The 13,656-nt window shown below is 47.3% G+C and overlaps 1 protein-coding gene across 4 annotated transcripts in view; it reads right to left on the reverse strand.

The window, feature by feature from the left end:
• Positions 1 to 4,000: 4,000 nt before the first annotated feature.
• The window catches only part of IKZF5 (IKAROS family zinc finger 5), a 32,703-nt gene continuing 23,047 nt past the window's right edge, over positions 4,001 to 13,656 (reverse strand). For 2 of the 4 annotated variants that reach the window (XM_083149422.1, XM_083149420.1), the window contains exons 2-4: positions 11,651 to 11,818; positions 7,897 to 8,136; positions 4,001 to 5,810 (exon numbers count right to left, since the gene is read on the reverse strand). In XM_083149422.1, coding sequence (XP_083005548.1) covers positions 4,864 to 5,810; positions 7,897 to 8,136; positions 11,651 to 11,783 — 1,320 coding nt within the window. In that variant the 5' untranslated portion in view covers positions 11,784 to 11,818 and the 3' untranslated portion in view covers positions 4,001 to 4,863. The remainder of the gene's footprint in view (positions 5,811 to 7,896; positions 8,137 to 11,650; positions 11,819 to 13,656) is intronic. The other 2 variants (XM_083149423.1, XM_083149424.1) reach the window with 2 other exon arrangements.

Raw genomic sequence — 13,656 nt, forward strand, 5'->3', positions numbered from 1 at the left:
TGAATCTGTTTAATTTAACCGATTTATCCAATCAACCGTTTTTGCCCATTTTCTGCCTTTTGGGAGCATATAGTTGATTGCCATTTGCTCCAAGACATTACCAGATTTTCGTTCCAACCAGTCAGCTTGGATAGATCATTTTTTTAGTGTGCAGGATCAGTGAGGTCCTTTAATTCTTGCAGCACACCTGGGGGCCCTGTATCTGGAGCTACCTAATAGTATGGCTTCTACCACCCGTTTTTACACTACTAGAAAATGCAACTTTATTGACAAATGTTGTGTACAATTACACTGGTTAACTATGATTTGTAGCATTATTTTTCCAATGAACTTCAAAGTCACCTGAAAAATGATCAGTGTTTAGGCTGTGTATTCATCATTGGATGGAGGCTGCAGAAAATCAAACCTCAATTGCTGCAAAAAGAAACCTCTCAGCAATTTTCCAAAATGCCATTACCCTCTGCAGTAGACTGAGTAAAGGTGGCCATACATCAGAAAGATATTGTACCCAATCATACAATCTCAATTGATTGTAAGATGGATTGTATGCAGATTGTGCGCACATCTTGTGTACACCATCATACAGCAGATGGATTGTATGACTGATTGTATGATGGATTGTGTGCACATCTTGTGTACACAATCATACAGCAGATGGATTGTATGACTGATTGTATGATGGATTGTGTGCACATCTTGTGTACACAATCATACAGCAGATGGATTGTATGACTGATTGTATGATGGATTGTGAGTAGATTGTGTCCAAAAACCACCAAGGACTGCCGGGGATTTCAAGGGAAATTGTACACAATCATGAGCGCAATCGATCTTAAGATCGATCTTTCTGATGTATGGCCAACTTAACACCCACGTGTAGAGCAAACATGGAGCGAGTGTTTGGAGAAGGAATAGTATTGGTGCTTTTAACAAGTAAATCACAGAATTTAGATGACTCAGTAGACGGTGTTTTTCAGTAGATAATATGATATGAGCCACAAATTCAGAATTTATTTATTTACTGATACACTGTGGCACGAAATTACATAGAGGGTATGCTTTAATGCAGGGGTTCTCTTCTTCAGTCCTCAACACCAACAGTTTATGTTTTCAGGATATTGGTTTACAGAAACCATCACATAGATACTTGACCTGTCGGGGATACATTGGGATGGGAGTGGAGAATCATTGCTCTAATAGTAGTTTCCCAAACTCAGGGGCAGATGTATGAAGCAGTGATAAAGGAGAAGTGAGCCAGAGGAGAAGTGACCCATGGCAACCAATCAGCACTGAAGTAACAGCTGTAATTTGCATATGCTAAAATTACACAGAGCAGCTGATTGGTTGCCATGGGCCACTTCTCATCTGGCTCACTTCTCCCTTATCACCGCTTCATACTTCTGCCCCTCAGACACACTTTCAGACCAGGATTTCAGAGTAGCCATACTGGAGTACAGGCGACTTAACTAGTACTTCTGTTATTTAATTCAAGCATTCAAACTTAAGCATGGATATCCTTAAACCCTAGACTATAATGCCCCATCCACACTATACGATATGCTGCACCACGATAATGTTAAGGCTATCGTCAGTGCAATGAACGATCTGCTTTGCAAACACCGAACGTTATTGTTAACGATGTCGTTCAGTGCCGTCATAGTGACCCCAGCCGAACATGGACTATTACATGGTTTCATATACATCAAGTTCTTCTATATGGCAGGATCCTGGGAAGCTGCAGCATTTGTAGTTGTCCCTTAAGGATTATGGAACCAGGATAATAACTCTTATCTGCCTAAAGCGATCTACAGTATCCTCTCATACAATATGGTGGACATGCCATAGGTCAGGAGGTCAAAGGTCATCTGGGCTTATGCTTGACAAGTTGAAAACGTCCACATGACCATGATCAACAATGTTTGTTTGTTTTCTTTACAACTTTTGCTTCATTTTCCAGCCACATGGACTATGATTGGGAATTGTAACCTGTCCAAAGAGTGGTGGCAAGCTTCTATGTTTGCACTAATCCTGGTCACAGACTTTGAAATAACACATTTTGACTACATCAACCTTTGAACCCAACTGACCTTAGACACCGTTGACCTTTTGAACCCTCGGAATATAAAAGGGCATATGTACTGTATTAGGCTCAGAGTTTGCCAGAGCTGTAGGATGCCTTGCCTTGTAAATGATTGGCATTTAAAAAAAAAAATCACAGATTAGCCAGCATCCCGACAACTAGGACCCTATAACATAGACCCCATAGTGATGACATATTGCCTGGCTATGTAATGTGTAGCTTTATTACGCCACACCCACCTACAGCGTGAGAGTTGGAAGGGGCAATATAGTTGTCAGAAGTATTTTAGCGAATTTTTCCTCAAACCCCATAGATGTGCGTAAGTAAACCTGGCTTACTGGAATAATGACCTTTCAGATCACAATGCCGGGTCCGACCTGGCTATGACCCGGGTCCAGGACTTTAAACTGGGTCAACCATAGTGCTTGAAGCGTGGCGAAGGGATGCGGTACACTTATACAGTGTCCCTGTCGACATAGGTACCAAATACATGTGAAAAACGTTTCCTCGACGACCATAAACACCTTTGCGATCTTTGAGTATCAGACATGTGACCTGGGAATATGCTGGGTCTAGCAAGCCGGCAAATTCCCAGGTGTCTGCTCCGAGGCCCTTATTCTGGTCGGTGCGGTAATATCCGCGTGCGTTCGTGCCGCCGATGTTTTGTGTCTGCGCATGTGCAGAGGCGTCTCTGCGCATGTGCGAGCGTGGCGTACGGCCAAATCCCGCATGAAATGTGAACACTCCGAACAGGGGGTGGAGAGGGGCGTGAAGGGCTATTTGGGCTCATTACCATATGCATACGCCCCGCGTTTCATGGGCGTTCCCATGCAAACGCTGGGCGTATGTATGGTAATGCGGCCGTGACGCACGTGTAGGGGGCGGACATATGACATCGCCGGATGTCAGCTGCCCGCCCAGATCCCTGCTTTTGCACGGAAAAATGTCCGTGTGGTCTGAGGTTGCAGGAGCTGGTGGAGCACTCGGTCCTGCATTCGATGGTCTGCGACCATCGAATGATGGGGGAGGTTCCCTGAGATGGAGGAGGCGTATTCCGTGAAAAATACACGTGCGGTCCGTTCGGCCAGCTTCTTACCGCGTACAGATGGAGTTGGCGATCCGTATGGAAGGCGGGGTTTCGCACGCACGGTCCTGGCCGCATAATCGGATCCGGCCGCACCGATCAGAATAAGGACCCATGTCTCTGGTCAGGAGCGGAGTCATAAGTCACACATGCAGACGTGCGTTCATGTGCAAAGTCCGGCTATAACTGCAGGTGTGAACGAGGTACAGTATAAGGGGTAAGAGATGCAGTTGAGCTTTGGAGCAGCACACTGCCAATGATTCAATTCTGGGAAAAGGTTTAAAAAGTCAAAATCAGAGCTCATGACACTGGGGCAGATGTATTAAGCCTTAAAAAGAGATAACCGTTAGGGTCAGACCCCTGCAGCTGGAAGGGGTCTGACCCAGAGATCTTACACATATGATCTCCGTGTCCAAACCGATGCACACGGAAATGCACATTGGTTGTCTGACTCATGCTATTTTCCCGGGATCGGGTGAAATCATGCTCAAATCGAATAGTGTATGGGGGCCTAAAAATAAGGATGTCAAGGGCCAGCAGCATTCAGAGAAACTCCCCCAAGGCTGGAGAAATGTACATTGCTGAATCTGCATTTTGTGTTTGAGGCAGCTAAATGGTTGGCTTTGGTAGCTGTCCAATCACGGCCCTCGATACAAAATTCACACAGCAGATATGCTAATATTATCTGCCAAGAAGTGCACTGAGGACAATTCTATCTCTCCCAATTGGCTTAGATCCTGTAGATCAGTTTTTCATATTCACTGTAGTAGTAGATTCTGAGGCTACCAAAAAACGCTGCTACCCTGTTGCTATTAAAGACAAGCATTAAGCAACACTTTCATTTTCTGTTTATTTTAAATGTTAAAATCCATCCTGAAAGATGCGAGCATCGATCCGTGATATGTGAGAGCAGGGGACACTGGGGAAGAGGGGAGACGATACACATTTATTAAGATGATTAACAAGACGGTTTTACAAAGAGGTCTGACGCTTCGGAGAAACACTAAACACACAGTGAATAGATCTATACAGACATATTTTACAACCGGTGAGGACAAATTAATTTATAATATATATATATATATATATAAAAACATACAAACACTTGTTTCAGATGGAGACCATCATAGATAAACTTAAGTTAATTCAACTCCCTCTAATTCATGGAAAGAGGCCACTATAAAATTAAATGTGTTCTCCCAAGTTTGCACGAGTAAAATGAGCACACAGCATTAATGATGGGGATTACAATATTCATGAATACTTCCAACAGTCAATCTTTTTACCTCCTTTAGGTACAGTAACGATGGAGTTACTCACAATTGTATGAATGATTATTAATGCTCTCTACCTTGAGGCACATGGGGACAAACATGTCAGGTAAGACAGCTAAACATTAGGTGCCTTATCCACAAGTATCACACTCTTTCTAGGTTAAATGTCAGCTTTATAGGTACTTGGCCTCCTAGAAGCATTCTACACCCAGAACCCTCCACTCCACTGGTCAATACACTCAATACCGATAAGAGAGCCATCTTGTACTTTCCATCTTCAAGTCCGTTCATGGGATCAAATGAGACACATACATATTTACAACCTATATATATATTCCCCAAATGACAGGCACTCTATAGACAGACTGTCTTGCGAGGAGTGATGTGAAACAAAACGGGGAAGGGGGTAAAAAGGCCGCTCGAAGTCAATGTTGGCTGTGCTGACCTCGAGCAAAGTGGCAAGCGAAGTCATACTTGTTTTTGCATTTGCAACCGCAGATGTTGCACTGGAAAGGATTTTCGAAACCATGGCAACCCATGTGAATCGTGTAAAGTATGTTGTCTGCAAAGTACATGTCACAGTGTTGGCAGTGATGGAGAAGTTGGGGGTCCTGCACTGGTAGAGCAGGTGCTGGCGTGCTAGGTTGGCTGTTGCTAATGCTGGGCGTGCTGGTTCGTCCGCTGCGCTCACTGCTCGGCCCGGCCATGGGGCTACAGTTCCTGTGATTGTGGGCTGGACGGACCTCGGGGCTGGCTGGGGAGGAGCTCCGGGGAACACTGGTGGAGACGGCAGAGGCGCAGGCTGGTGCTGGAGGCTGTTGGATCATGAAGGGTTTCTCATCTGGGCAAGGTCCTGTGTCTGGGGAGGCTGGGTTTTGGGTGTCTGGCGGAAGGCTGGATAGTTGACCTGCCAGTGTGGATAACTGGTTTAAGGGATTGTCCACCATGAGCTCGTGTGGGTCCCTTGACAATACTCCTGCTGCGTGCGAGACCTTGGCTAGATTTTCGTAGGCCTCACTTTGGATGTTGGGTAGCTCATGAGAGAAGTCACTTAGATAGTCTGCCTTGTGCACCACCATTGACGGCGGGCTGAGGTTAATGAGAGTTCGACGGCTGTAGCCTAAGCTGCTGACTTTTTTCTGAAGGACGCCCCACATTTTTTTGTTGCCGAGGGATGGGCGCGTTCCTTTGATAGGCAGCATCTTGTGTTTGCGTCGGCGGTGATGGGAGAGGTTGCTGCGGTCGCTGCAGCGGAAGGAACACAGCTCGCATTTGTAAGGCTTCTCCCCAGTGTGGGATCGCATGTGAGCCTCTAGGTGTCGCTCATAGGCCGATGCAAAGGGGCACAGGTGGCATCGATGGGGCTTCTCACCTGCACAAGATATCAACCGCAATATTACACATTGTCCATGCATTATGGGGGGGCATCACATTCCTTAATCTGACCAGTAAAGCAGGAGACTGATATTTTGAAAACCGAAAACTCAATATAAAACATTTTCTTAACGCACAGAAATACACACAGATAGTGGTAGATGCTCAAATTAGTTCAGTAATACCATTCAGGTACATGCAAGGGAGGGGTTAATACTGAGTAAGTAAAACAAGACATTGGTTCCCTCAGCTCACTCAATGGTATTAGTAACCAATCTTGAACAGTACATGATAATATAATTCAGAGTGTTCAATATTGGTTACTAATACCATTCAGTGAGCTGGGGGAACCAATGTCTTGTTTTACTTACTCCGCACAGAAATACACCCAAGGTGTGCACAATCAGACTAGCTGTGCTCTACTATAAGAGCAGAATTAGGGACATCTACTTCAATGAATACAATGAACACTCAAAATACCACACCAACATTCAAGCCAAACACACTGAGAAGTTTTTCAAAAACAAAGCATGCAAAAACTTCCTAACTGATCCATTTTTCGTGACTGGAAATCTTTGGAGAATGATTAGAGTCATGTTGGATATGACACTTGCTAATTGCAGCTTACGCTGAGATTTGTATTACAGGCAGGTCACCGAGTAAGAGATTTCCGTAAACCTAATAGTTTAGGTATCTCTGCGTATGGACTGCGTCTTCAGATGCAGATTTCATGGCCCCGTTTGAGCAGCTCTGGCTGTCATTCTTACTCAGATGACCCAATGGTCATGATGGTGAATCAATGCTGCATCTTTGGACGCAGGATTTGGAGCCAGGAGTTGCCTCTTTCCTACAGATGCCACCTTATGCATTAGAATTTCTACCCATCGCAGCATCTGTGCAATGCCTAGGACCCTAGGACAGTGATGGGGAACCTTTGGCACTCCAGCTGTTGTTGAACTACACATCCCTGCAACAGTTTTAGATTGGCCAAATAGCAAAACTGTAGCAGGGCATGCTGGGATGTGTAGTTCAACAACAGCTGGAGTGCAAAGGTTCCCCATCACTGCCCTAGGATCTCTTGATTGAGTGGGTGAAAGAAGAACTGTAAGGTAATCTTAGAAATGGCTCCTGAGTTTGGGACATGACACAATCCTTAATGGGTTCTCTTCTAACCAGAGCCAGGGTAGACAACATCCGGCACGCCAGCAGCTGTGTTGCTACACATCCCAGCATATATTGCCACCATTTTAACATGCACTGACAGTAATGTAGGGCATGCTGGGATATGTAGTTTCACAGCATGCTGTATGTTGTATGGAATGCTGTAGGTTTCCTTCCCCTCAACACTTCTACATAAGCAATAACATAAAGAATACAGATTTGGCGCCTGGTTCTCCATAACAATAGGGCCATTAAGGGTTTGCTAATCAGAGGTGTAGCATACACAGAAGAGGTTCCCATTGTGGGCTGGAGGAGGTTATCAACATGGGGCCAGATTCTCTAAGCTTCAAAAGTGATAAAATAGAGAGTGATAAACAGCCAGCCAATCAGCTCCTGCCTGACATTTTTCAAACACAGTCTGTGACATGGCAGGTAGTAGCTGATTGGCTGGTTGTTTATCACTCTCCATGTTATCACTTTTGAAGCTTAGAGAATCTGTCCCATTGTGGGGTTCCACTAAACCATGAGGTCAATGCAACCCAACAGCAAAAGAGAACAAGAGTGTCAGGACAGAATCCTGAGGTTCCATAAGTGGAAGCGGTTTAATCTTCCTTTAGGTTGGTGATGCAGATTTGGGACAATGCTGCTGTATTAGGTTAGATAGCCACCACATTACCTTTTTCCTGTAGGCACTGAAACATGCTGCACATACAGACCGATGTGATAAGGTTAGGAGAACTCACACCAATGTAAGGGGGCTACTAGGTTACAGTTTGGGGCATTATGATGTATTCAGCAATGCTCCCATGAGTAGCTCATGTGTTCTGGCTTCAGCATGCAAGATGGCGCCAGGATGAATAAGGATGTCAAGCACACGCACAAAGCTCCATCCTTCCCCCATGCATACACAGACAGGGTCCTACCTGTGTGTATGCGAATGTGTTCTATGAGGCGAGCCGTGCCCTTGCTGGCATAGTTACAGTAACGGCATTTTAGTTTCCCATCGTATGTCCTCTCAAAGCCATCCACCAGCATCCCCGCACTATCATCCAGGGACACCTCCACAGACGGGTGGTCCAGCCCATTCTGATCACTGTCTGTCCCAGCTGCCGGTAGAGCAAGGCACGGAGAATTAGCGGTGAGCACATCGTGGTTTTGTGGTCCTGATTCATAGAAAGTGAGTCAGTGAATAGCACCCCTCTGCCACGGGGAAAGGGTCAGCACAGAGATACACAGTATTCAGGAAACAATGTTCTGCTCATATGAGAAATGTTTAGTAGTCCTGTCTTGGTCTGACGAAGTAAAGGGCATAGGCAACGCAGAGGCTGAAAACTAGCCTGACTCTGGCAGCTGGACTGTGGAGGTTGCTGAAGGACTGGGGGGTAAATATCTCACTACACTTCCAGGAACCAGTAAACCTACCTCTGTGCATGGTATTGGGGAAAAGCCTTGGTATGGTGAAACTGTCACCCTACAGCAGGAACCCATCTTCTTGCTGGACAGTAGAGCATGCGCTACCAAACTTTAGGCCCGGATTCCCATCATTATACTAGAGAAATAGCACTGCTACACTGAAGGTCTCCTCTCGCAAACACCCTGCGTTTAGCATGTGGTAGCCTTTAAGCACTGCAGAATCCCATCAGAGGAGTCCCGCACTGCAGTATTCAGATCCCCACTACCACCTTTAGTCCTGCACTGCTGTATTCAGATCCCCACTACCGCCTTTAGTCCTGCACTGCTGTATTCAGATCCCCACTACCACCTTTAGTCCTGCACTGCCTTATTCAGATCCCCACTACCACCTTTAGTCCTGCACTGCCGTATTCAGATCCCCACTACCACCTTTAGTCCTGCACTGCCGTATTCAGATCCCCACTACCACCTTTAGTCCTTCACTTACATATTCAGATCCTCACTACCACCTTTAGTCCTGCACTGCCGTATTCAGATCCCCACTACCACCTTTAGTCCTGCACTGCTGTATTCAGATCCCCACTACCGCCTTTAGTCCTGCACTGCCGTATTCAGATCCCCACTACCGCCTTTAGTCCTGCACTGCCGTATTCAGATCCCCACTACCGCCTTTAGTCCTGCACTGCTGTATTCAGATCCCCACTACCACCTTTAGTCCTGCATTGCAATATTCTGATACCCACTACCGCCTTTGGTCCTGCACTGCAGTATTCAGATCCCCACTACCACCTTTAGTCCTGCATTGCTGTATTCAGATCCCCACTACCACCTTTAGTCCTGCATTGCAATATTCAGATACCCACTACCACCTTTAGTCCTGCACTGCTGTATTCAGATCCCCACTACCACCTTTAGTCCTGCATTGCAATATTCAGATACCCACTACCGCCTTTAGTCCTGCATTGCAGTATTCAGATCCCCACTACCACCTTTAGTCCTGCATTGCCGTATTCAGATACCCACTACCACCTTTATTCCTGCACTGCAGTATTCAGATACCCACTACCACCTTTAGTCCTGCACTGCTGTATTCAGATCCCCACTACCACCTTTAGTCCTGCATTGCAATATTCAGATACCCACTACCGCCTTTGGTCCTGCACTGCAGTATTCAGATACCCACTACCACCTTTAGATGTTATGGGGGAGATCAAAGCTTGGGGAGATTGAAGTAGAAAGACAAACAAAACATGTTTTCCACCAGCACACCAAGGGGCATTAGCAATAAACCACATAGTAGTAGGTAATTCTCAGGTAAATATATTTGCAAAGATATGGTGAGCCTCCAGGCCACTTCTCTGATATTGGTGGACCCTACACTACATGATAACAGTTTCCACCTGGGCCATATAATTGTCTACTGTAAGGCTACAGGGGACTAAAGAACCAACCAATCGGATCCTCTAATTTTTCAAAATAGTCTTTAAAATCACAGAAGCGGATTGGTTAGCACGTTATCTGATGCTGTTTTCACATTGCCTAAACGTTTGAGACACGGTATTTTGAAACGGTATATTACTGTTTTAAACCCCTTTCACACTAAACATAAATACTGGGTCTCAAGCAGATTTGCAGTGTGAAAGCAGGACAGACAGTAGCTATAAGACAGTGTAGTGCATATGTAATGAGCGCAGTGCATATGAATGAGCCGCTCATTACATAGTGTTCACTCTAGGAGTGACAGCGGGCAGGGCGCTGGGGGGCCAACCGGGCACGCCCACGTCACAGCTGGGGGCGTGCCCGGGCCGCCGACGTCATAAAAGGGGCATGCCCGGGCCACCGCCGCCGTCATGAAAGAGGCGTGCTTGGGCCGCCATTGTCATCAAAGGGGGCTGGCCCGGCCGCCACCGTCATCAAAGGGGGTGGGCCTGGCCCCTCCGAAGCCACTGTGCTGCCGGGGAAGCGCCAGGCATCGCCGTCTACGGCGACGCTGAGCTTCCCCGTGAGGCTGTTTTAGCGGGGCGCTGCGAGAAGGGCAGGGCGCATTTTGCCCTTTAAAAATCGAGCAGGGCGCTAAAACACTATTACATATGCGCAAATGTAATGAGCCGGAGTCCTATATACCGGTTCAGAGCAGTTCACAGATGCGGCTCATTACATATGCACTGCGCTCTCATAGCTACTGCCTGAGTCCTATATACCGTTTCAGAGCCGTTCACACTGCATAAAAATCGGCTCTGAACCGTGTAGGACTCTGCTTTTTACCCGTTTGCAAATACCGGTTATTTGTAACCGGTAAATGCAGACTGGTGCTTTCACACTGCAGCTCTAACCGTTTTAGAAGGCTGAAAAATCGGCAATATACCGGTTAAGAGCTGCAGTGTGAAGGGGGTATGAAAGGGGTATTAGCATTGATACCCCCCAAAAGACTGCAGGAGCAGTAATCATCCCAACCTGGTAAGCCTAGCCTTGTTGCTGTTGGATTGGCCCTTCAGACTTCCTACTGAAGCCCTGTACAACAAGAACAGAGAAATAGGTGTATATTATGCTGATGCGGTAACAGAGGCAGAATTGGTTTGGAGCATTTATTGCGCCTTTTAATATAACTCTTTATACAGACAGAATTTAAAATGCAGCCGTCGTAAGTTGCAGAGGTTTGTATTACAAGAATAATCATTGGAAGGACATTGTATATTTCACATTGCCTAAACGATTGAGACCCGGTATTTTGAAACAGTATTTAAAACGGTATATTACCATTTTAAACCCCTTTCACACCGCACATAAATACCAGGTCTCAAGAAGGTTTGCAGTGTGAAAGCAGGACAGACAGTAGCTATAAGACAGCGTAGTACATATTTAATGAGCTGCTCATTACATATGCGCATATGTAATGAGCCGCTCATTAAATATGTGCATATGTAATGAGCGGCTCATTACATATGCACTGCGCTCTCATAGCTACTGCCTGAGTCCTATATACCGGTTCAGAGCCGTTCACACTGCATAAAAAACGGCTCTGAACCGTGTAGGACTCTGCTTTTTACCCGTTTGCAAATATCGGTTATTTGTAACCGATAAATGCAGACTGGGGCTTTCACACTGCACACTAACCGGTTTAAAAGGCTAGAAAATCGGCAATATACCGGTTTAGAGCTGCAGTGTGAAAGGGGTATATGATTGATGAGCTTTGCCTTAGTAACTACATTGCATTGTGCTGTAGGCAATTAATAGACAGTGGCACGGAAGTCGTGAAGCATTTACCTCCTTGTAAGGATTCTGCCTCCTTGTCCCCACTCACAGATCCAGAAATCATGTTGACGTGATGCGTTTGCTGTGTGAGATATTCCTGGAAATCTTTTACAAAGTCCAGCGCCTCTGGCTTTTTCTCACCCATATTCGGACCTTGTGTGTTCCCGCACTGCCCCCTGCCTGATGGAGAGAGGAAATGTTATTGTACACAGCGATAGGAAGTAACACTCGGCCATGGTATAAAATATCTACAGTGTCTAGATGGTCGACCACTAATGGTCGACAGTCACAAGGTCGACATGGTCAAATGTCAACATCCAAAAGGTCGACATGAGCTTTAATGTTTTTAGAGTGTCTATGTTGACATAGGTCGACATGGTACTGTCTAAGTGTACCGCTGCGCTCGCCATGCTTCGGGCTCGGTGCCTCACTGCGCTTGGCACACTATTATATTCCCCCACCACGCCCTAGTGGATGGTAGGGTATGAAATGCTGCCTGTCGGCACATGCTGGCTGAAAATTTTGTAAAAAAAAATGTTACATAGTCAGCATAGCGTCCCTGTCAGAATCAGCGTAGTGTTCCCGCGGCATGTGTAGTCAGTGTCCCTGTCCGTGTCAGCGTAGTCTTCCCGCCCATTCGCGGCTAGCTGGAGCTTACGTAGTTAGCGTAGTCAGTCAGCGCTTATTATATTGTGTGTGACCCATTGACCATTGTTAACCTGCCTGACATGACAGGTGTGAATGTGTTCCTGAAACACCCCCACTATCCATGTTAGCCCGAAGCATGGCCAGCGGAAGCGGTACGCGTCATCCCGACCTGTTCATACCCCCACTATCCACATCGGTGTGGAGTGGATTTTATAAAGCGTGGCGAGCGCAGAGAGCCCAGCCAGGGGACGTGAATTACTTGACGTGTAATCCGTGTCTGCTCGCCATGCTTCTGGCTCGGTGGTTTGCCACACCTTATTAAATCAACTCCACGCCGACGTGGATAGTGGGGGTATGAACAGGTCGGGAGGACGCGTACCGCCACCGCTCGCCACGCTTCGGGCTGACGTGGATAGTGGGGTTTTGAAATAGAGGCATTTGCCAGTATGTAATATGGAGCACTGACAAATGCGTCCTTTACGAATGACTGAGATGCACAAGCGTCTGAGACGCTCAGGCAGATGGAGCACCTCTCCGCCGGCGTCTGAAAGCGCAGGGGATCTGGCGGTTACTGGCGCTGTGTGAGAGGCGCTTACTAGGCTTGCCAGGGACAGAGCTGCAGCTCGCGGGGACAGTACAATGACTACGCTGTCTGACGGGGACACTACGCTGACTACGCTGGGCTGCCGCAGGGACACTACGCTGACTACGCTGGGCTGCCGCAGGGACACTACACTGACTACGCAGGGCTGCCGCAGGGACACTACGCTGACTACGCAGGGCTGCCGCAGGGACACTACGCTGACTACGCAGGGCTGCCGCGGGGACACTTCGCTGGGCTGCTGCGGGGACACTATGCTGACTACGCTGGGCTGCCGCGGGGACACTACGCTGACTACGCTGGGCTGCCGCAGGGACACTACACTGACTACGCTGGGCTGCCGCAGGGACACTACGCTGACTACGCTGGGCTGCCGCAGGGACACTACGCTGACTACGCTGGGCTGCCGCAGGGACACTACGCTGACTACGCTGGGCTGCCGCAGGGACACTACGCTGACTACGCAGGGCTGCCGCAGGGACACTACGCTGAGTACGCAGGGCTGCCGCGGGGACACTACGCTGACTACGCTGGGCTGCCGCGGGGACACTACGCTGACTACGCTGGGCTGCCGCGGGGACACTACACTGACTACGCTGGGCTGCCGCAGGGACACTACGCTGACTACGCAGGGCTGCCGCGGGGACACTACGCTGACTACACTAGTGAGGTGTATGTACTAAGATAGGAGTATCAAATACAAGAGAAAAGTATGTCCTTGTGTAGTGCACCTAATGAAATTTTCACGAATAAAAATTGACTTTTATTT

The sequence above is a fragment of the Crinia signifera genome, chromosome 6 (genome assembly GCF_055691185.1).
Source record: "Crinia signifera chromosome 6, ASM5569118v1, whole genome shotgun sequence".
Classification (NCBI taxonomy): Eukaryota; Metazoa; Chordata; class Amphibia; order Anura; family Myobatrachidae; genus Crinia; species Crinia signifera.